Source organism: Apaloderma vittatum, unplaced genomic scaffold (genome assembly GCF_000703405.1).
Source record: "Apaloderma vittatum isolate BGI_N311 unplaced genomic scaffold, ASM70340v1 scaffold8942, whole genome shotgun sequence".
NCBI classification, from domain to species: domain Eukaryota; kingdom Metazoa; phylum Chordata; class Aves; order Trogoniformes; family Trogonidae; genus Apaloderma; species Apaloderma vittatum.
The window spans coordinates 1-22,649 of record NW_009704118.1 but is presented as its reverse complement, the minus strand read 5'-3'; the positions used below and the strand labels follow the sequence as shown (position 1 = coordinate 22,649).

At 46.1% G+C, this 22,649-nt stretch overlaps 1 protein-coding gene across 1 annotated transcript; it reads right to left on the bottom strand.

Annotated features, from left to right (window-relative positions):
- Window positions 1–2,537: 2,537 nt before the first annotated feature.
- SLC7A1 (solute carrier family 7 (cationic amino acid transporter, y+ system), member 1) lies at window positions 2,538–22,236 on the bottom strand. The gene is made up of 11 exons (XM_009864905.1): window positions 21,848–22,236; window positions 16,887–17,045; window positions 14,484–14,658; window positions 12,764–12,888; window positions 10,954–11,176; window positions 9,889–10,028; window positions 8,110–8,212; window positions 6,108–6,319; window positions 5,617–5,765; window positions 3,440–3,548; window positions 2,538–2,647 (listed from the first exon to the last, which is right to left on the bottom strand). Exons 1-11 carry the CDS (start codon window positions 22,215–22,217, stop codon window positions 2,538–2,540), a joined length of 1,875 nt encoding a protein of 624 aa, XP_009863207.1. The 5' UTR covers window positions 22,218–22,236.
- Between the last annotated feature and the right edge of the window lie 413 nt (window positions 22,237–22,649).

Below are 22,649 nucleotides of genomic sequence, written 5' to 3'. Positions count from 1 at the left end.
GAAGCTGAAATGAAGTGATGGAATATAAATACCAGAACAGATCCCTAAGTAGACAACAAAATAAGTTAACATTTATAAAATTTAAAAAAATAAAATACATACAGCAAGAAATCTGCATATATTTAAATAATTTTCTTTGGAAACACACTTCGAGTCAAAATTCATTCCCAAATTGTCTTAATTCCACAGAAGCCTGTAGCCAAGATAGCGAAAAACACCCTTACCATTTTGGGTACAACCAGAAACTTTGTTCCCCCTCCCCGAGTCTACATCTTCACCCCCTTCCACCACACCTTCAGTGGTTTTGTGGAGGCTGTGGAGCGTGTAGAGTTTGACTGTGTTTAAACAAAATAGGCCTCGACCTAGTGGCTTTTAATTCCAATGTTCTTCTCTCCCTGCTTGAATAAGACTTAATATACACCCAAGAAGCGAAGGCTTGGCAGAGGGTCAAGACCCGGTGACTGGAGCAGACCCTGACTTCATTTTGTGGGGGTAACTGCACTCAAAACTCACCCTGAGATGCACCCAGGAGGCAATGCACACGTTACCTTCACTCCCTCCAGTTCCAACCCTGGCAAGAAAAGTCTCATGGTGTAATAGAACGAGGCCAAGACTAAAATTCCTCAATGGGCAGAAGGGCTATAAAGTTCCTCTTGGAAACCTACGAGAGATAGTCCACGGTCCAGCCATGTAACTTGGGACATGGTGGTCTTTTTCCCCTTTCTCTTGCACCAGATGCCTCGTGAGACTCTGGTCAAGTCATGCTGGGGTCTGCTCTTCAGTTCTCCATCTGAACAATGGGGACAAGAGCCCGTCCCTTTGTCAGTGAGAGTCATGTCTTCAGACAGATTAAAGATTGTCCAGTGTTCAGAGGCAGTAGTACAGAGGACACTTAGCACAGCATCCACTCAGTTTGGGAGAAGGGATTTCTGCAAGATTTGTTAGGGATTCCCTGTCCCTGGAAGTGTTGGGGTTGGCTTGAACGGGGCTTTGAGCAACCTGATCTAGTGAAAGACGTCCCTGTGCTGGACTAGATGATCTTCCAAAGTCCTTTCCAAATCACTCTGTGATTCTATGATTTGTTTTTCAGTACAAGCTGGAGCATGGAATTAAATCAGTGGCATTACATGGGCATGGCCCACCTTTGTGATGCTTTAAGGTAGTAAATTTGGCTGGGGAAAGCTATTAGAGAGAATTTAAAAAATAAAATAAATTCATCTTAGAGCAAAACCAAGGCATTGCCAACCAAACACAGACTCTGATCTCAACGCTAAATTTCCCCTTTCACAACAGCCAGGCTCCAGAGATGAGCTCCAGCTCCAAAGGCAAAGCTCTTCTCAGCAAGCTGGACCCTGCTGCTTAGGGGTGTTTTCTGAGCTGCATATTGTATTGGGACTGAGGAGCCCCTGCACACTCCCATGGCCCCTCCCAGGGCAGGGAGCAGACACCAGGCAATGCTCATGGATGAAGTCCAAGCTCCTGAAGATCCTCCTGTGCTTCCCCATCCCGGGGCAGAAACACTCTCCACCCGCCGACGCGAAACCAAAGTCTCATGGCCAAATCCTTTGCTAACAGCACATGGCCAGCACACAAAACTGATGCGGGGAGAGGAAAATAGGGCCCCACTTGTTGTCAGAGCTGGGCTTGCTTCTGCTAGCCAGCCCAGTGCAGCCACACAGCTGGTGATTTCTGAGGCGACGAGGTAGGACGGCTCTTTGGAGACACTCATTCTTTCCAAATCGTTCAAGTACTTGCACCAAATAGTTTTATGGCTAAACCTGGCTACCCCTCTGCTAAGCGTGGAGTCAGCAGAAACACCTGCTGGCACTACCTGCGTGCTGGCAAACGATCCAACAAGCAGCGACCACAAACCCGCCCAACATTTCACAGCAGCAGTGCGCTTTAAAGCATACGAGTACGCAGTTAAAAATGAGTTAAACACAACAAAAACTACGAAATCTGATACTCAAAAGAATGCAAGTCTTGCAGGTTCTTCCTTCACCAGGTGAAAGCCGGTGTTGGGTGAGAGCCTTTTTTTTGTGCGCACGCATGGGGTACAGCTCACATCGGGTGAAGGACAGAGCTGGTCTAAGCCTAACAGTAGCACTGGAAGATCTGCTCTGTGTACAATCAAGTAGAGTGTCTGTGGGGAGGTAACTCCTGGGGCTACTGAAAGAAAGACCTTTGTGAGGCCTGGTTTCATAGCAGCATTTAGGGTTAACTGGCACACAGAAGCAGTTTTCTCTCTAACACATTGGAAACAAAAAAAAAACACGGGAGAAGGAGGAAGGGAAGCACATAGCCCCAGATTAGCTGACAGTGTTGCCGGGAGTATGCCAGACGCGTGGCTTTATTTCCTTGTGGTCCCTTCTTACTAGGCAAACCGCAAGCTGCAGCAACAGGGCTGGGGAGTCCTCTGTTACGCTTCCTTATTCCCGCATTACTGATTAACTGGGCGTAGCCTGGTTCCGATTCCCCCACCACAAAGCTTCCGTCGCTGCAGCCAGTCCTCAGTTGCCCGTAAGCCGAACGCGCAGTCATTTACAGGTGCCTGAACCAGCGTCCGTGTTTCTCTCTGCATCTGCCGAGGCTGCGTAGGTGGCTTCCACGCTGTGCCATACTCCATAGGCAAAGTAGATGATAAAGCCTGTGGAAACGACAGGGAGAGGGCACTGTTAGCTCTGTAAGGAAACAGAAACCACTCCCAGCACTCACCGACACCTGCTGTCTTTACGCACTGCAAGGTGGGTGGAACTAGTTCATCGTTAAAGTCCCCTTCCAATGCAAAATATTCTATGATTCTAGCAGGCAGACACTACCTTCCTTAGAAAAAAAAGGCATTAACACACAGGTGTTAGTCTTTAAAGATGATCTATCCAGGCCCCAAACAGGGGGCTGATTATAAAATAAGCTGCTCCTGCTCTTCAGTGAGTTCACTGAAGTCCATTCTGCAGAGAGCTTTCTCTCCATTTCTGTGCCTACAGGCTCCATCTCTGTAAAATACATCTGCAACTGATGCTAATCTTACATCTTTTCGTTGTAACAAGTTCCTTGGACATTTCAGGCAGTTCAGCATTTTCCACACGGCTACTGGGAGCACCCTGAGATGCATCTCAGTGCCTTCAGCTCCAGAAGCACAAGCCCCACTACTTGGACTTGAGTTCAAGACCAGCCAACAAGACATGCTGCACAGTTTCTCATTGGTAAAAAGACTTATAAGATGGTTCATGGGATGTTGTTTGGTCCTCATAAAGGCTTCAGGACCCTTGAATTTAAAACAAGGCTCAAGACACACTGCCTAAATGGCTTCAGGTAAGTCACCAAGGTTGCACGAGGATGATGAGAGATCAGTATGCCTCCCTGGAATGCTAAAATAAATTTATGGTTAACAAAATCTATTAACTTTGAACACAGCATTTTTTTACTCTCTCCAACTCACCTATGAGCATCCAGACTGCAAACCGTATCCACGTGCCTATGTCTAGCTGCATCATGAGGTAAACATTCACGAAAATACTCACAACAGGAAGAAGGGGCAAAAGAGGTACCTGAAAAAGAAACAGGGGCAAGAAAGGGTTACATCTGTAGAGGTAAGAACATTGCACCCCTTGTAAATGGAAGCGAGGGCTGTTACCAACTCTTCAGCTGCCAGATCTGAGGAGAGGCAAGGTTAGACCAATATGGAGGAAATCAACCCACCACGTGAGAGGGATGTGAACAACATTGTTCATCTATTTTAAGAATAGTTGTTTTGTGGTCTGGAAGGAGGCAAGAGTCAAATTTTAGCAGCAATACTAAATACTTGTGGGGTGAAGGAGAGAAGAGTAAAACCAAAGACTGAATCATGACAGGCACCTACTCAAGACAAGGAGAAGAAGGTAAGGGGAATGTTAGAGCAGGGACCAGAGGAACTTTTTCCAGCAGGTACCAATGTAGTTAAGCAATATAGAGCAAATTATCCCAGAGGAGAAGAAAAACAGAAAATACTGTAACAGATAAGTGCAGCTGTACCAAGAATGCCCTCATGATCTGAGATACAAAAAAGAATGAGGCCAAAGAGATCAGATCAAAAGCCAAAATGAAAAAATCAGAATATGAAGAAATAGCACAGGCATGTAGAGACAAAATCAGAAAGGACAAATTATAATCATAAAAAAAGTCCGAATTTGACAAAATTAACAGGAAAGTGAACTTCACTCCTAAGGAAAAAGGAGATTTATAAAAAGAAACAGGCTGAAATGTTGTAGGCCTTTCTTGCTTTAAGCTTCACAAAAAAACCCCCACATTTTTGGTAAGCAGCTGTTTGCATCATTAGAGAAAGGGAATCAGAAAACAGAAGAAGAATATTTTTCTAATTTAGCCTTTCTCAAGCCAGCAGTGACAAATGAAATTTCCCTAGGCAGGTAATTTACATACTCAGAGATTGCAGAAGCGATCTCTGAACTATCAATAGGCATCCCTGAGAGCTCTTGGTGGACCTGTAAAGTCTCTAAAGACTGGAAAAGAGAGACAAATTACCAATTAAAAAGACACACAGAAAAACAAACGGGGACCAAACCACTCAGCCTTGGATTCCTAAAGACTTTGGAGAAAAATAACTTGACAGTCAGGTTGTAAATGTCTAAAGGACAACAAGGAGATAAGGAAGATTTAGCACTGACAGGTCTAATTATTTTCTTCCTTGGATTGGGTAGTGGCTGAGGAGGAAAAAAAAAGGGGGTAAAATATCCTGAGTGTAAAGCAAAGAGATCTCCTCAGAAACAAGTTTAGAAAATACAGTCTAGAGGACAGTTCCTGCTCCTGGACTTTTCTGTTTCCACTTCTGCTACCATAATCCGAAGACGAGCTGCAAACCCTACCTTGAGCAACTCTGGTTGGATTAAATAACTAAAATCTGAGAAGTTACTGAAAAACTGCAATGGAAGAGCAACCAAAACGAAGAGCAATTTGGAGGATGGGATTAGAATTCAAAACTAATTTAATAAATTGGGGAAATAGCCTGAAATCACTGTGATAAAACATGATATGCAGGATTATACTGGGGGTAAAAATAAACATCCCAGTGTTTGTTTAATATAGAAAGGATGGTGTGCTTGGACAGGGCATGAAAATGACTGTTCTGAAAATGAGTTCTTCATACTTAAGACTGCTAAAGAGAGAATGGTCATCCCTTAGTCTCCATGGGGACAAAGTAGGACAAGCAAATGCACTTTCTTAGAGCCTTTTAGCAAGTACTGCTTTTAGAGGTCTTTTCCAACCTTAATGATTTTATGATTCCATGTTTCTATGATTCTGCCATGCTGTACTTAGCAGCAAAGCACCTACACTGACATCTAAGGTTAGATCCCAAGAGGAAACCCCACTCAGAGGCTGAGCTCACCTCTGGTAGGTCACCTCTTTCCGCAGTGAGTGCAATCTATGAGAGGTTACGCACCCAGGCTAGCTGGAGAGCTCAAACCATCAGCTCGACTGGCAACGTGGCATGGAAAAATTCATATCACACTTATATTCTCTGCATGTCCACTTGGCCAAGTCCCCCCTTCTGATACAGGCCAACGTTCACTTCCTTCTCCAACCAAACAGCTCTTTTCTAGCCACACCTCCCAGGACACTCACCTTAAAGGAGAGCTTGGTTTTGCTTTCAGGCTGTTTCCATATAATGAAGCTGACCACAAGAACAAGGATGGCAGCAATAATCCATACAGTCTTTATCAGAATGCTTGGCTCAAGGGCAGTGAGGATACAGCCACCCACGATTAGGAAACCTGCGGACAGACACAAAAAGCTTACTGATGCTTTTTTTAGGAACAGGAAAAAAACAAACACAAAGCAAAACCACAAGCAGGAAAAGCAGAACCCGAGTGCTCAGCAAGCACAAGAGCAATACATGAAAAAGCTAACTGTAAGAGGCATGCCCTTCCCTCTCATACACCACCACACCCATCTGTGGACTTTTCAAGTCATGAATTTAATCCATAGATCTTTAGTTATTTTGGCCATTGCCAAAACTAATCAAAATTAGAGCCAGGATGCAAACTTTCCCACCACGGTGAGTAAAAGGATCTACCAGCTGGCTCACTGTCCAAGCCACACTGCCCGGTGCTTACCAATGATGAAGGTTGAGATGTTCACCACTGAGCCAGAGAATTTGGAAGGCTCCGAATTTGGGGGACACAGTATGGCTTTGAGGGAACATTTCTGCTCTTCCTCTGGCAGAAATCCAGCCTGTGACTCACTGGTGCTCACAGACTCATTGTTTTCTGTCTCCTCTGTTGTCCTAGCCATCTGGTATGCCAAATTAGGCTGCTCTGGCTGATACCTACAAAAAGGGAAACAAAACAAAAAGCCTGATGGTTTGGTGCAGGAAACTGTTAGTTTAAAAGCTGCTGCACCTCAGATCACTATAGCACCAGAACAGGCGCACATGTCTACACCCTTCTGTTTCGGAGGAAAATCTGAGCAATAACATTGTCCTAACACAAGCAAATATGGTCAGCTATTACCACCTACAGCTTGGTTGTAATGTCGGTGTTCTGAACGGAACAGCGCTCTTTCATAAACCCTGTCATCCGGGCCACCAAAACATGATCAAGTGACAGCAGTGAGCACCAGAGAAGGATGCAGCAGGGGGCAGACAGACGGTCATAACCAGGCTGCTGGGTTATCTGCGGCAGTTCAGCTCTTGTATTTTGGCACAAAAGTGGGTCAGCTAACAGCTCAGCAAGTATCACACCCCAGCAGCTGCTGCTCACACCCTGTGCTGACTTTCCCGGTGCCCCATCCTCCTCTATCTCCATCTCTTCTGCTAGTTTGTCTGCTGGCAGATAGGGAAGGAAGAGGTGAAAAAATAACGGTAATTTTTTGGTTGCATGTGTGGACGGCATTTCATTCAGCAGGGCCTTGACGCACAACTACATGAATCTATAAAAAAACCCACTCTTCCAGCCTCAGCTCCCTTTTACACGAGAGAAAAACCCTTTTACAAGGTTTCACCCTTGACTCTCAACCCCAACCCTGACTAAAGGAAAGGGCTGTCCTGAAAAACACCTTAAAATCGCTCCTGTCTGGGGATGTGTTTGCAATGAGGGCATTTGTGAAACACTGCAAACTGAGAAATGCAATGAAATTCTTGGCTCAGCCAAAGCAGGGTATTAGTGGTGGGACCTTACAGCTTTGGAAACAATTCAGCTGCTACTTTATTAGGCAGCCAACGGGGCAGCGAAATCACTGCCCAGGCTGCTAAAAGACAGGCTGTCAACTCTCCAAATCTATGATGGGGAAAATTCCACACGAGTACAGCAGCTTGCAAAAATACATTAAGAAGCTCTTTACCGCTGTATGGAGAAGAGGGGACTAGGAAATCACAGGAAAAGTAAGAAGGGCAAGGAAAATCCTCAAGGATTTTCCAGGCGCAGGATGGACAGCATAGCCACAGAGCAACAGTATTACAGCAGTGTCGGCCCTTTACCTGCTGCCAGACAGTTCTACATTCAGTGCATTTACTGTGAGCTTGTAAAAAGCCTCCACCTGACTTCAAGTCATTGAATACATAAAGGTATTTTTCACCAACACAATCTTCAAAGTACAGTTCTCACTGTACAGTAGAGGGCTGTTGTCTGTGAGGTGTCAAGCAATCAAGATACTGAATTTTCAGCTTAAGTTAGGGAAGCTACGAGAGCTCAGCACTTCTAAAAGACATGCACTAAGGCACTGATCCTGCAAACACATGACCAGCTTCTGTTGCTGCTGCTTGACTTTATCTCAAATCCCCTTTCAAAATTACTATAATCTGCAACTGTATCCCCAGTGGGAACACGAGTGATGACAAAGCAGACATCCAGGACTATCCATTTCTCATCCCCACCCACTGGCATATCCTGAGAGTATTCAGGGTTGGCTGCAGCAGGACCGAGAGTTAAGCAAGTTCAGAGGACCCCCTTGCAGATTCAGCTAGCACAATCCCCTGTTGGCTTAAAGAAACAAGTTCTTCACATGCTTATAGCTGGAGATGTTCAAGGTTTTACTGAGTCCATGGATACTATCAGAGCATCTGCTCGCTGTGCGGACTTATGTCAGCGTGGCACAGAGAGTTTGTTTCCACATTCATACCTCAGTACCAACACGCAGGCTGCCACCAAGGAGTAAGCCAGGAGGGTCCCGATGGACATGAGATCCACAAGATCTTTCAAGTCGAAGAGAAACGCCATAACAGCTGTAAGAGAAGGGGAGAGAAGGAGAAAAAAAATATCAGTAACACTGCAGAACATGCGCATCTCGGAAGCATTCACAGTGACGCAGCACACGTGTGACTTTTGCTTGGGACTTGGCAGGGGAGCTTGAGCTGTTCTGAAATGAGGAGAGGCAGGACTTAGTGCATGAATACTCCAAGCCTCACAGGCTGTCCCCACAGAGCCTCAAGAGCTGGAACTAGAGGAACTATTTTCTACAGTAAATGCCACCCTGTTTGTCTCATGCTGGTATGTTCACCCAGTTACCACCAATGAGCAGGTGTTTAAACCACAGCCTCACTGACAGAGTCACCAGGCACAGCTGCAGCATCCCTAAAGCTATAATTGTCTCCTGGAAGTAGCTAGAGGACAGGGAGGATGGGCAGAACGTCAACCACTCTGGTGTCTTGGCTCAGCTGGGGCAAAACAAGGCTTGCGCGTGCAACGGGACCAAACATTAAGGAGGGCATCTTGAGGCAGTGTGCCTTGTCATGGGGGTTTCCAGGAAAAGGTATGGACTGATACCTCTTAGAGATTACCCTGCTTACATACCCTCACCAGGCAACCCCTAGTTGTACAGAACTTTGTAGAAAGGCCTGCAGAAGGAGAAGCGAGTAAGTGGAGGACAGAAACCACAGTCAGACATCCAGGTCATGCCACTGGTCACATGAGAGCGCAGGGATCTCGGAGCTGAGCCTTGCTCAGCCTGCCCTCAAGGCTCCACCTCGAGCTCAATAACCAACCCAGCCTTCGAGCTCAGCTGGCAAGCGCTGTCCCTGTAGCTTATGTGTGTTTTGGTCCCAGACCACCCTGAGGAGATCTGAAGGAAAGGCAAAGCATGGGGGTTTTTTAGATTATCTGGCTCTTCTTCCCCTCTGTCAGGACTCAAGGACATCTGAAGAAGAAGGTGTGAGACAAGCAGCTGTGAGGAGGCTCTGTGAATCCCAGAGGCAGTAGATGAGCCCTTTCAAAGGAGCTCAGAGCCCCTGCAGCAGCCCAGCAGCAACACTACATGTTATTGTCCCAACACCTCACCCTACATTTGCAGCAGAAGGTAAAGAGGAAGCAGCAAGGCTCTCCTCTTTGCTAAGCACCACGAGGAAGGGAGCGGTTGCAAGAAGAAGGTAAGCTGCTTGCCCTTGCTGTCTGGGAGGTTTAATCCTCATATTCCTGGGGGCCAGGAGAGAGAAGGGGAGAACAGGAGGGCTGGCAGCTGTGACTGATTTACAGATGCCAGTGCCACAAGGGCCATCTGTCTGTCTTCAGCTGCTCTGGAGCTTTCCACCAAGCTGCAACCCAAAGGCAGTGCCGTATCTTGGCCAGGCCAACAGCCACCAGGATGCTGGGCCACCACTGGCTGCCACCCCGTAGTGAGTTAATTATTTTTAAGGCAGAGTGCTCCGGGAGCAGATGATGGCAGTTCTTGGAATGAGACCAGATGACAGTAATGAGCCCTTAGAAAGAGAGACAGGCACACGGCAAGGCCTTCATGCTCACCCACTCCTCCAGGGCATGCTCTGGAAACCCAGGGCACCCTCTGGGATGTCACGCTGTGTAATACATCCGATTATTAAACAGGTGAGAGTCAGGCAGACTCATCTGCCCCTAGGATGAGCTTATGTCTCCTTTCCACACATTTGTGCAAGTCTTTGGCTCTTACCCGCAATGGCCCCTGATGTCACTGTTGCAATTACTGGAGTTTTTCTCTTCTCGTCGACATGAGCCAAAAATTTAAAGAGAAGTCCATCTTCTGCCATAGCATAAATTATTCGAGGCATCGGAAACATGGAGCCAAGGAGACTAAGGACACAGAAGGGGAAAATAATCTACTTACTATTACCTCCTGCTGAGCACAGGCACACAGAAGAAAGCAAGTTTATGGCACTACAAATACACAACAGGTGGCTCTCAATCACTTCAGCTTCTCCTTCAAAGGCTCCCTCCCCACACCCATGTTACTGGCAACTGAGGTGCAGCTCCAAAAGTCTGGATACCTAACCTTAGCCATGGGGCATGGAAAGAGCCTTATTTTTTCAGATGGCAAAAGAGCTGTAATTTCTATGAGTTGCTCACTTAAGTGAGTATGTCTAAGCTGATTTGAAACAGCAGGCTTCCAGAGCAAGGGAGAAGATGACATATTCTGCCTCCAGACTGCCCTGCCTCTCATCCAGATAGCTTTCCTGCAAGCAACCCACAGGCAGACGGACCTGGACACGGGCAGCCAGATGCACCCTGCGCTGCCTGACACAACTCTGCTCTCCACCCACCAGGCCAGGGTGACTTGCAGGCAAACTGTGCTTGCACTGCGGAGTTGCCTCCATGACCGAGTCACTCAATCCAGATTTATAGTCCAGAGATGCACTTGCTTTTTTATATACAAAAGCAAGCTCTTTACTGATACTTCTCAAAAAGTGGTCCAAAAATATAGGATAAAAATGCAGCCTCTGCTACAAGACTCACAGTTACACCAGTGGTTTCTAGAACATGAAATCCAAGACAAGCTAAGAGGAGTGTTTCTGAAGTGATGCTGGTCATGTGCACATCTGAAATGTATTGCAGGGTGAAATTCCGGTCCTTTTGAAGTTAATAGCTTTGAATTTCATCACTGGTCTTGGCTGCCTTGACCCAGGGGAACACAGAGAAGGCCTGGCATGCACCATTTTTTAAAGGAGCTGTTGATACACGTTTGCCTTGAGAGATGCACAAAGGAAGAGCAGTGTCTCACCTTGTAGAAAGCGCACACAAGGAACCCACAGCTACTGCGTAATTAGCTCCATCCCAACCCACATACTTAAAGGCATTGGGTAAAGGGCTATTAGTATCCAGCTGGTAATAAGGCATCATGAGCGTCAGGGCAGCTGACACACCAAAATAAGCCACAAAGCAGATGAGCAGAGCTGCCACGATGCCAATAGGAATGGCTTTCTGAGGGTTTTTTACCTCTTCACCTAGAAGAAAGAAATGGAAATATCAGCTAAATGACAAGCCAGTATCTCATCTTTATCCCAGCGTGCTGGCTGGGGCTTTCAAAGGCTTGGTGGGCCATGAGGCACTGTTTGGCCTGCCACATTCACTTGGCATTCCACAGCCTGTTTGCTCCCGCTTCTGCTGTTACTCCTTCCAACAAACATTTATGGATCCCTTCTAAACTCAGGCACAGAAACAATCTGGATCAAAAATAGTCTTTTCCCCAAACCCGATTATTTTTACTTTGAATTACTCCTGCTGTCCCACTGATCGTGCAGCCCCAGGTTCAGTGACCACAAAGATGGGCCAAGAAATTATTGTGCAGTTGTAGAACAAATCCTTGGGTGACGATTTCAGTTAGGGTCTCCACCAGAACTACTATACAGTGAATTTGGCACCACAGGTGCCCAGTTCCTGGGAAAGGCAGCCTTTACACAGCATCTAGAAATCATACGGATCTTTGAAAATTCCTCTTAAAAAAAAAGGACTCCCTCTAGTTTTTATGGAAAGATTTCAACAACCAAATTGGGACGAATGTGTCAAAAAAATTAATACTCAAAATTCAGGCACTGATTAATTAAGAAATAGCTCTGAGCCTTCCCTGTCCTAGAAAGCTGCTCTCCTCTAAAAGGCATTTCAGGAGGATGAACCGATAAGCAGAGACTCATATACCTATGAGTGGAAGGCAGACAAATACTTTTCCCCTTCAAGGAGAGGCCCTAGGGCTGGCTGGAGTAACAGAGCCAGCACTTCTCAAACTCCTTGGAAGAAGAGGCAGCGTTGCTTTATCTGTCTTTGTGACAATCTCCTCCTTTCTCTGTTTCAGCTTTGAAGAAACGCAGTTCTTGTCAAATGTAAAATCAATGATAATTCTTTCTTTCTCCAGGGAACTGAGGTTCCTTTTAGCCAAGAGACATTCTATGATTCTATGAAATATGACAATGCTGATGGTTTCTCTATGAGAAGGAAATCTCTGAACTCTGGATATAAAAACTCCCCCTGATTTTGAGGCACAGCTTCAGGCTGCAGATGACTCCTCAGTGCCTCCCTCTCTCTCTGGCTCTTTAAATACTCCAAGGCAGTGGAGCTTCTGCAGCTGAGGGCACTGAAGAACCCTACTCCAGAGTAACCTGTTGATTAAAGCATCAACTGGAGTTAGAGTTACAAACTTCACCAGTCATACAGGCCATGTGAACCTGGGCCTTCCCCGTTTGCATAACTAGTAAAGCTAGACATGTTTTCTGTGGAAAACCTGGTTAGTGTCAGTAACCATCTATGAGATTGGGTCCTGCAGGCAAAGAAGAAAGGAGAAAGCTCATCTTGTGGGTTAAGTGGTCCAGCTGCTGCCACAGCAGCTAGAAGGCAACACTCAGGCACCCAGGACTTGGACATACTCAGCACTTCAACTATTAGGAGCAGCTGAGCCAAACAACATCTTGGGCTGAGGTTCAAAGGGATGATGAATGCAGTGCCCTGAATCACTCATTATCTGTGCTGTGTAACATTAATGAAAGCCAATCTACCAGCAAGCGGGTTCTTAGCAAGAATAAAGACATCTTCCCTCTTACCTGTAGTAGCAATACAGTCGAATCCCACGAAAGCATAAAAACATGTCGCTGCCCCTGAGAGGACTCCTTTCCATCCATAGGGCATAAACCCTCCAACACCATAAGGTAGTTCTGCCTGTGTTTGGCTAAAAAGGCATGGCTCGGGGTTAGAAATCATCCTTCCTAGGTGGGCGTAACAAAACTATTCATATAGCTCAGAACAAAATCCAAAGCTGGCGTTCGAAGGAACACATTCTCGCTTTCCCACGCTAGCGTGCAAACACTAGGCGAAATGCTAAGCCCTAAACCACTGTTGAGCTTTGGACTGGCCTGCAACAGCCTGGAGAACGTACATAATAAAAATGGTTCATAGCTTCTCCCCATGACCTGTTTTTTGGGATGGCTAAGACAGGAAGAAAATAGCGTGAATATTAAAGTTCCTCTCTTAGTGTTACTGCGTGTGTGTAGATACACATATTCATTTAAACACAGGTTCTGAAAAAGCACAATATGTAACTCTGAGAGCTGAAGACTGAGAAACATGCAGATCATCCACTTTCCACCTACGACAGACTCAGGTAGGTGAGCAGACATCAGAGACCAATGCAAGGTGTCATGACCGTCTAAAATCTGCCTGGTCCTCCCTTCTCAACTTCAAAATTTGCTGTGCCAAGCTCATATCCAAACTGTGCTTGTGACACCGAGGGAGGAGAGGAGCCTGCATCCCTGACACACCAAACCCTGTGCTGAGCCTTATCCAGAACTCATTGAAGTCAACAGACAGATACACATCGATCCCAGCGCGCCCTGGATCCATGTGCCGATGTCGAGCCATATATGACACACCTTTCAGTTCAAGTGACTTAGGTGACTTTTTCAGAGAAAAGCCTTTATAAAGATGAATTAAGGCAATTAAATCAAAGTAAATCCCAAATCTGCAAATCTTAGCAGGCTTAAGTATCTGAACACTCTCACAGAAGCTCTTGTTGAGACTGAGATGAAAACTGGCCTGTTATATGCAGAAATAGCACAACTCAAATGTGGATTACTCTGGAAATAATGGTAAAATAAAGTAAACCCCAGACAGATTTTACAAAAATAGTAAGTACTATGGGTCAAAGAGCTACAGTTACATTATGAAGCTATTGCACTAATTGCTCCTTGCATGGGAATAGCAGTAGGGAAGAAGGGGAGAACCTTCCCTATAGAAGCAATTTGTTCATAGCAGGCTGAATTTTGCAGAGAGGCTCAATAAGCAGCTTGTACACAAGCCAAACCTGACCCATGCAACATTTATGAATCTCCCCAGTTTTTGCCAAACTGTGCTTCCTTGAAGGCCAGCATAAAGCTTTTAGATAGCAACACAAATGTCCAAAAGAAGTACAGAGCTATACTTGGTCATGGCTTCATACAGGCTCCAGAGCCAGACTGCTGTAGCCTTGAGTAGGAGGTTGTCTAAAACAAGTCTTTTCTCTCAAGTTTGGATGCCGTATTGGTCACGAGTCTGGACACGGTCAGTTCTGCAGCAGGGCTCACGCTGACACAGCCTATCTCCTCTCAGTTTCAGCCTATCAGCACAGCCTGCAACGAACACCCACCAAACCCAACTTTGCCTCCAAGGCATTTTGGCAAAGGAGGAAGCCATCCCATTTATGGCTTTTCTAAAGCCCTTCACAACTCCCTCCCCCATAAACTTGACATGGTATTGCACAAATTTCAGAGCTGAGAAAATCCAACCTACTTGTCTCCATGAACGCTCTGGGTGCTGTTGTAAATGTCCTGTTCAGTCAGCTGCCAGTTTTTAACAGACCCTTTCACAAAGCCAGAGACCACAACGAAGCCAAGGACAAGGACGTTGATGCAGGTGAACACCTTGTTCACCAGGGCCGATTCCTTCACGCCAAAAATTAAAAGCCCTGCGCAAAAAAATGGCAGATAGGCAGTCAGTTACTTCGCCACCAGCAGCAGGCACTGAAGACTCGCAGAGGTAGCCTACCTCTCTTCACGCTGTGCTCTACCCAACTTATCACACCTCACTTCTCCACAAAGCTGAGTAGCTCAGGTAGGTCAGGATTAACTCACCCAAAAGAAGGACAAGGGCTCCAGTCCAGGCATCAAGACTGTGGGATGTGACACACCTTCCCACCCAGCATGCCCATTTGGCACGTGTCCCTGGTAAAGTGCTTTGCTAACACAGCTACGCTGTGTCCAGTGCTTTGAATGCCAGGTCTGGTCACCTCATGGTACTATGCTGTGCCACCTAGACACAGCCTCAGACTCCATCCAGAGACCTGGAGAAAGGACCCCAGGTGTTTTTTCACGAAGGAACATCATTTTAGCGGTCTTGGCCGCATGCAGAAATTATGAACAACGTGCAACTTTCCTTGGAAGTATGGGAAAATACAAGCAGGGACTGAATCCAGGAGGAGCTATTTCCAGGGCTGAAGACACAGGATGATGTGGCATCTTGAGAATCCTGCTCCCATTTAAAGCAGCATGAGCTTTACCAGTGAGTTCAGTAAGAGCAGAATTTCAGCCTTTGGTCTTACGAGCATGCATCAGAAGAGCACGTTTACAGGCTTTGGCAACCAGCATCTCTCCAAGGCATAGCTCAGCTTCTCAGAACAACAAAACCTGGTACCTTTTGTTTGCTCTTCAGGAACCTGTTTTCAAGAATCCAAACTTTTAACCTAAACCTAAGAAGGCGACTCAGAAATTAAAAAAACCTTCACATGGGTCTGAGGGCAAAGAGAAATACAGCAGTGTCCTTACTGCTACTCCAGGGCACTTCAAGGAGAGGGGACCAGGCTGCACTCACCTCTTCTTCTTTTAAAATAGGAAATAAGCTAAGAGAGCCACAGCAGGGAAGTGTTTGATAAAACTGCATAGCTGCCCAGGAAAACTTGTAAGGCACCTTGTAGAAATCTGAAGCTCATGATGGTGCAAGCAGAAATAAACTTCTAGTGCTTCTATCTGGGACTAAAGCTGCTCATTCAGCAGCTTTTTGTAGAAAAGAATGGTTTGTGTATTTTAATAAATTCCAGGGAATTTGCTCCATGCAGGCGAACAAAGCCATCAGTAATCTGTATATTTTTATGCCTCGGTAGCACTGAAACAAGGAGTCCTAAATTTTGTAACTTGTATCTGAGGTGAAAGACCAGATTCTCACTCGAAACTAGAGCAATTCCTATTATGTACAAATGAACACAGAGGAAAATCTTTTCTCCCATTCACATGCAGTTCGGAAAACAGAGGGCTGCTGTTGACTTCAGCAATCCTCGATACAGTCCTAGATCCAAATGCAAACCCAGATGCCAAAACATCCTTTGCTTATGTCCCTGTGAGCTCAGCCCATGCTGTGCCATCCTCATCAGAGTGGGCAGGATAACCTTGTCGGGGTGACTCTTGCAGCTTTTGCATTCTGGAAACCACAGAGAGGTACATGAGAAGCATAATTTTTTTAAATTTGCCTAAATTTGGCAATGCTTTTCGAGGTCCAGTTGGAGTAGAGATCAAAGTTCAGAAAGATTTTGATTTTACAAATTTTCAGAACTTTTCCAAATTCTCATCTAAACCTTGGCATATTTTTAGAAACAAAGAGGACCAGATCGTTTATCACACATTTATTTCTTTGGAGTCTTGCATTCACTGCTGCAAAATGAAGCCCATATATATTTAAAAAACCCCAAATAGTAGTAAATGAGGTTGTTACTGAGTCCCATTCTCTTCCTCACTTTCCTGGCTCCAAGGACTGAAAACTGGCAGATTATCAAAGGGGGAATGAGGCTGATAGAGCAACAGAACGAAACTCTTGTATAATAGGATTTGTGGAGGGAAGGATTAAACTTCCATACCTGATTCAGGATAACAAGTCATCTTTTCTTTTCTTCCTTATATAAAATTTGACTGAAGGTTTTAAAAGTTGCTCAAAAAATACTGAGAACGTTCCCCTCTAATTAAAAACCTTGTAAACAGGCTATGCCCTGTACTAGCTTCACAGCAGCTATATAGGTCAATCCAACACTTGTAGCAAAGAGTCTTTCATATGTTGTCATAAATCAGGACTTTGTGCCTATTCCAAAAGCAAACAATGATATTACAGAAGAAGGAGGTCCAAGACTCACAAATCCCTCCACGGTTTTACCTGTTAGGATGACAATTATCACCACGGCGAAAATGTCTGGGTATTTTGCTAGCACTCCAGGAGCATCCATCGTCATGTATTTTTTACAAAATGCTTCAATGTGCTTGCCTATGATCTCATCAAACGTTGCGCTCCAGGCTCTGGCCACGCTCGAGGTTCCTGCCAGAGGACAGAAAGGATGCAGATCACCGTTCATGGCTGGCACTTGTTCTGAACAGGGGCACCATGCAAGGCTTCTGGCCATGGAGGGCCTCAAAGCAACCTTGAACGTGGTCCCTGGGTGCTGGGAACAGCCTCTCCTCTGCAGATCCAGCCCGCAGCCTGCATTCTTGCCTGGCATCTGCTTTGATGGCAACACACAGAGGTGGTGGGTCTCGGACTTCTACTCAGCTGACAAGATAAAAAAAGTCCTTATAGTGGTTTAGCTTCTTAGCAAATCCTGCCTTTGCTTAAGATACAGCCTAGACCTACCTTTTCCTTATGCCCCTAGTAGCCTGAACTTCCCTTAAACCTGGCAATTTCTGCCACCGGAGATGTCCAAGTCTCTTCTCACACCATCAGCAATCTCTGGCAGCCTCGGCCAAGTGGCTGCAGCCCAGGCAGAGGGACTTTACAGAATCCGACTGGGCTCTGGCAGCGCGATGCCAGAGCACCAGAGCTTGGACCAGAACCCTTACCCAGCGCTGTAAGCTCCATGCTCCACCAACACGCAGGTGCACTCCGACCTCCAGAGCGAGAGCATTCAAGCAGGATAAAGCTCAGACATAATTTACAGGTTAGCTCAGCATGAGCCAGTCTATTGCAGGAGGCTGGTGAGGATCTCAGCAAGCAGCACAACTTCTACCTGCTCAGACTTCCCCCTCCACAGCCGCTGTTTGCTGCGGTTCCCAACAGCACCAAACCACATCAGCTTGCCCGAGCGAGGACTGAATCTGGCGTCTCAGGACTACCAGGTCCAGGACATGATCTGGGCGAGAAGAGTCATTTCAGAGAAAACTGAAATAATAACCATGAAATGTTACCACTAGACAGCGACAGCATTGTGTCAAACAAGGAGGTTTGGGTAACAGCCAGCTTCTCCCTCTCCTGCATTAAAGTGGCTATCGTTATACTCCTGAGGTCTTATGCAGAACACTATATATAACAGCACGTAATTGCTTGATACAATTACTACAGTACATAATTACCTATTTAGAAAAAAAAGAAGAAAGGTTGTTGGGTTTTGACTTGCAGAGCACCTCCTCAGAGGACGCCTCAGGGGCCCTCTTCTACCAAGAACAGTTTGTCCTGACACACTCACCTGCGGGCGAGCATTCAGGTCCCAGCTCCAGCACCTATAATTGTGTTAAATAATGTCTGTGCTCAAACAATGTCCCTGCTCAAACAAGTCCGTGCTCACCCAGAGCTAAACCCTCTGCAGCAGCAGTGGGCAGAGCACCTCCTCAGAGGACGCCTCAGGGGCCCTCTTCTACCAAGAACAGTTTGTCCTGACACACTCACCTGCGGGCGAGCATTCAGGTCCCAGCTCCAGCACCTATAATTGTGTTAAATAATGTCTGTGCTCAAACAATGTCCCTGCTCAAACAAGTCCGTGCTCACCCAGAGCTAAACCCTCTGCAGCAGCAGTGGGCAGCACCTGCACCAAAGCCGGGACCACACGCTGCTCCGATCCGGCTTTGCATCAGTTATAAAAATGAGCTGCCAACAGAGCTGGTTTGGAGACTCTGCTGTTCACACAGTGCAAATGCTTTTAAAGAGGTGGGACACCAGTGCCATCAATTTAATACTGAAAAACTCCAGAAGTTATTGTATACCACGCTACAATTTTTCAGCCTAACTTGGGCACAATTTGAGGGAAGACACTATTTCTTTAATGTTGGGTGGTTTGTTTTGTCCTGGTTCTAATATTTTATGTTCTAGGACTGTAACTCTCAGCTCCTGCACTTGTTAATATCAGATGCCAGTTCGATGTAGCTATTAGTCATTTATTCCAATCTCTCTATAACCAACTGCCTTGAGGGAGCATGGGGAATCTGACATTCTTCCAAAATTGCAGATACCTGGTTAATATCTTATTGCCGTTAGCATGGTGCAAAGACATTCAGCTTGTACCTAGGAAGATTTACCAGTTCTGGGTCAGCATAACCTCAGCAGATCAAGCTGGCTCCTGCCAGGAGGGTGGCTGAGCTCAGGCACAGGGCTCGCTGCGGGAACAGGCACAGGTCAGGAGGTTACCACGCGCCCCAGGAAACGCCTTCAGCTGCTACTCACCAGGGATGCCATTACTCATCCTTTTTCCAGCTCCCACCAGCTTCCAGTTCCTGAAATGCTTATCACAATCTGGCACGTTTCCCTAAATCCACATCATGCCAGAAGTTCACCCTGGATTCTGGTCCTGGGCACCTTCTTCCTTCTTGTCTAGATCATGACTGACCTGTTGCACGTTCAGTTTTGCTCATCACCCGCCTCCAAGACCCCACGCCAGTCTTCCCTCAAGCCAAGTCACTTCAAGCTATTGGCCATGCATCCTGGGAGCCCAGCATTTCTTTATCCACCCTCACAATACTTTCTGAACAGATGTCTGAGAATCTCAGCATGAAAACACTGAGCTGGCTGAGCCCCTTACAGATGCAAGCTCCCATCATCCCATCTGGTTTTGGTGGCACTGCCTGGCCATCAGAAAATTCTGCAGCACAACTGAGAAAAAAATTGGCTTTCTGCCCCTCTCAACCCCCGACTCCAAATTGCAGTGTATGCCTGCCAGCCTATCTTTCTCCTCCACAGCCCCAAAGCCACTCGGAGTTGTCCTTGCTCACAAGATGGGCAGTTAGCCCAGGGAGAAAGGCTGGATAAGATAAAGAGAAGAGACCTGCAATAACTCATCTCTTCCTCTACTGGTTAGCCACCCCTTCCTCCCAAATGGTGAAGAAGCCAGTTGCAAACATGCATTTTTGTCACAGGACTGAATTAAAAGTAACAAAGTTGTGTTTGAACACATCCATGGATAATATCTACTTATTTTTTACAGAGTTTTCTTCCTTGTCATAATACACAGAGCAGTCAATTCTGAAATAAAAACTGAGGCAGTGGTTCAAGAGTCATTGAAAGAGGACCAAAAAACATAATCTCAGAAATGCCAGTCTTGCCCCAGATCCTGGGAGTGTAATGATTAGAATGTAACGTACATTCATTTCATCAAACATTTGCAGAATCAGGTTTTGGGACAACGTCCATGGCTACCCCAGTCATTTTGCTGGTACAGAGTACAGAGGAGGGCAACAAAGCCGGTGAAGGGCCTAGAAAATAAATCTTTTGAAGAACGACTGAAGGAGCTGGGGCTGTTTAGTTTGAGGAAGAGGAGGCTGAGGGGAGACCTCATAGCTCTCTACAACTACCTGAAAGGACATTGTAGAGAGGTTGGTGCTGGTCTCTTCTCACAGGTAATTGGTAATAGAACCAGAGGGAATGGCCACAAGCTGCAACAGGGTAGATTTAGGCTGGATGTTAGGAAAAAAATTTTCACAGGAAGAGTAGTCAGACATTGGAATAGGCTGCCCAGGGAGGTGATTGAGTCACCTTCCTTGGATGTGTTTAAAGGTCATTTAGGTGTAGTGTAGGGGATATGGTTTAGGTGTGGACTCTGTAAAGTTATAGGTTGGACTTGATGATCTCAAGGGTTTTTTCCAACCAGAATGTTTCTATGATTCTACGATTCCAGTATCATGGTGGGTGGGGCCATGTAACTAACGAGACGAGGAGCATGCAGGAGACTATTTATTGTTACCTTTCTGGAACACAAGATACATCACCAAGAAGTCTGTTCAATCTGTCTGCATGTAGCCTAAGCAGAATCTGTTTTAGAAATCTGAAGGAAATTACATGCTTACTATTACTATTTTTATCCCCTCCTTGCAGTGATCCTGACTCATGAAGAACTACAGGGCTCAGATTTTCTAAGAATATGAGTTTAATTGACTTCAGCTGTTCATCCTCTCATTTCATATTTCAAAATAAAAAAATAAAAAAGATAAGTAGGAAAAAGGTTTCAGGTAGCACCCAGAGCAGAGCCAGCATGATCTCAGAGCAGCAGCTGCTGCATCACTACCATTCTTGATATGATCTTACCCTCCCCAGTACCATGGGAACCAATCTCCAAGGTAACATAGATCCTATAGAATGCATTTTAAAAAAAATTCTGCCTTTAATAATTTAACATAGCAATGGTTTTGATTTTAACTAGTAAATCTTCACTCCCAACTGGCAAGTTGGTTACAGCCTTAATTATGGGCATGTTGACAAGCAGTGTGGCCCAGAATGTGCTTGAAAAGACACAAATCCTTAATTAGCAAAGTGTCGCTTAGCTTTAATTTATCAGCTGAGTCGTACACTGCATGCTCTGGCCTCCATCCAAGGCCTCTCCTAGAGGGAATCAAGGGTTTAGAAGGGACTTGGTTTGGACGTTTCAGAGACTGTGGACATGCAGATCATCCTAAACTTAATCCTGCAGCCATTCACGAGAAAAAAAACTCTGGTCTCCAGATACTTTAAACAGGTCTCAAAGAGACCAGGAATTAATCCTTAATCAGCTGAGAGTACAGATGCTGCCATGTAAAAGTACCCTTCTGTGAGTGCCTTCTTTCTCAGCACAGGGGACACACTTTTGCTTCCCAGCAACAGTGCAAGAGCTGGGGGATGCAAGAAGGATGATGTGGAAATTTAGAGGAAAGTTGCAGCACCAACAGTCCATCTTCAGGACAAACCCTCAGCCCACAACACACCACTCACCTCACCCACCCAGCGCAGTTACCAGTAATGCACCCGCAGGCGAGTCCTGAAAACTGCGGCGAGCGCAAGAGCGCATCGTGTATTTTTTAACAGTAATGCAGGTGCCCAAACAAGGCTGATCCTACAAACTAGGCTGGACTAAAGCGAGGGTCTCACAGCGGACTCATCCTACTTACCAATAACATAGGAGAGGATTAAATTCCACCCTGTGATGAAAGCCCACAGCTCGCCTACAGTCACGTAGCTGTAGAGATAAGCTGATCCCGTCTTAGGAACTCGAGCACCGAATTCTCCGTAGCAGAGTCCGGCCAGCACTGAAGCCAAGGCAGCAATCAAGAAGGAGATAACGATGGCGGGTCCAGCGTTTTCCCGTGCCACGGCTCCAGCCAGTACATAGACACCTGCACCCAAGGTGCTGCCGACACCCAGAGCCACTAAGTCAAAGGTGTTGAGGCATCGCGAGAGCCGGCCGTCTTCTCGAGTGCAGTCCACATTTTTCCGGCGAAGAAGCTGGGTCCCAAAATTGATGATTTTCTGACACTCCATCTTTGTGTCTGGCCTGCAAGAAAGATGCTGCCATCATTACCTGGACCAGGATACCCCCTGAAACAACACCACTGTGTGGGCACACTGGTACGGCCCCATTACATTCCAACAAACTGATCTTCCCACCTTCCACGTTTTTGCACAGCAAAATGTCTCTTTTGGCATTTTATGCAGGCTTAGCACCGGGAATTAAAACAGACAAAACCAAAGCATTTTCTGCTTCATGCTCTCAGTCATGCTGCAAAGCCTGCATGAACCCAGGAGAGATGCAGTTCTCAATCCCAGCTTCCACCCCTGCTCCACAACTCCCCTGTCCACAGAGAAGTGAGGAAGAAAAAAACCGCAAAGCTTGTCTTTCAGATTTCAGAACCAGTTCCTTAGGCTAGGAATGACTTAGGCTAGGTCTGGATGACCAAGTAGTGAGGTGGGTCG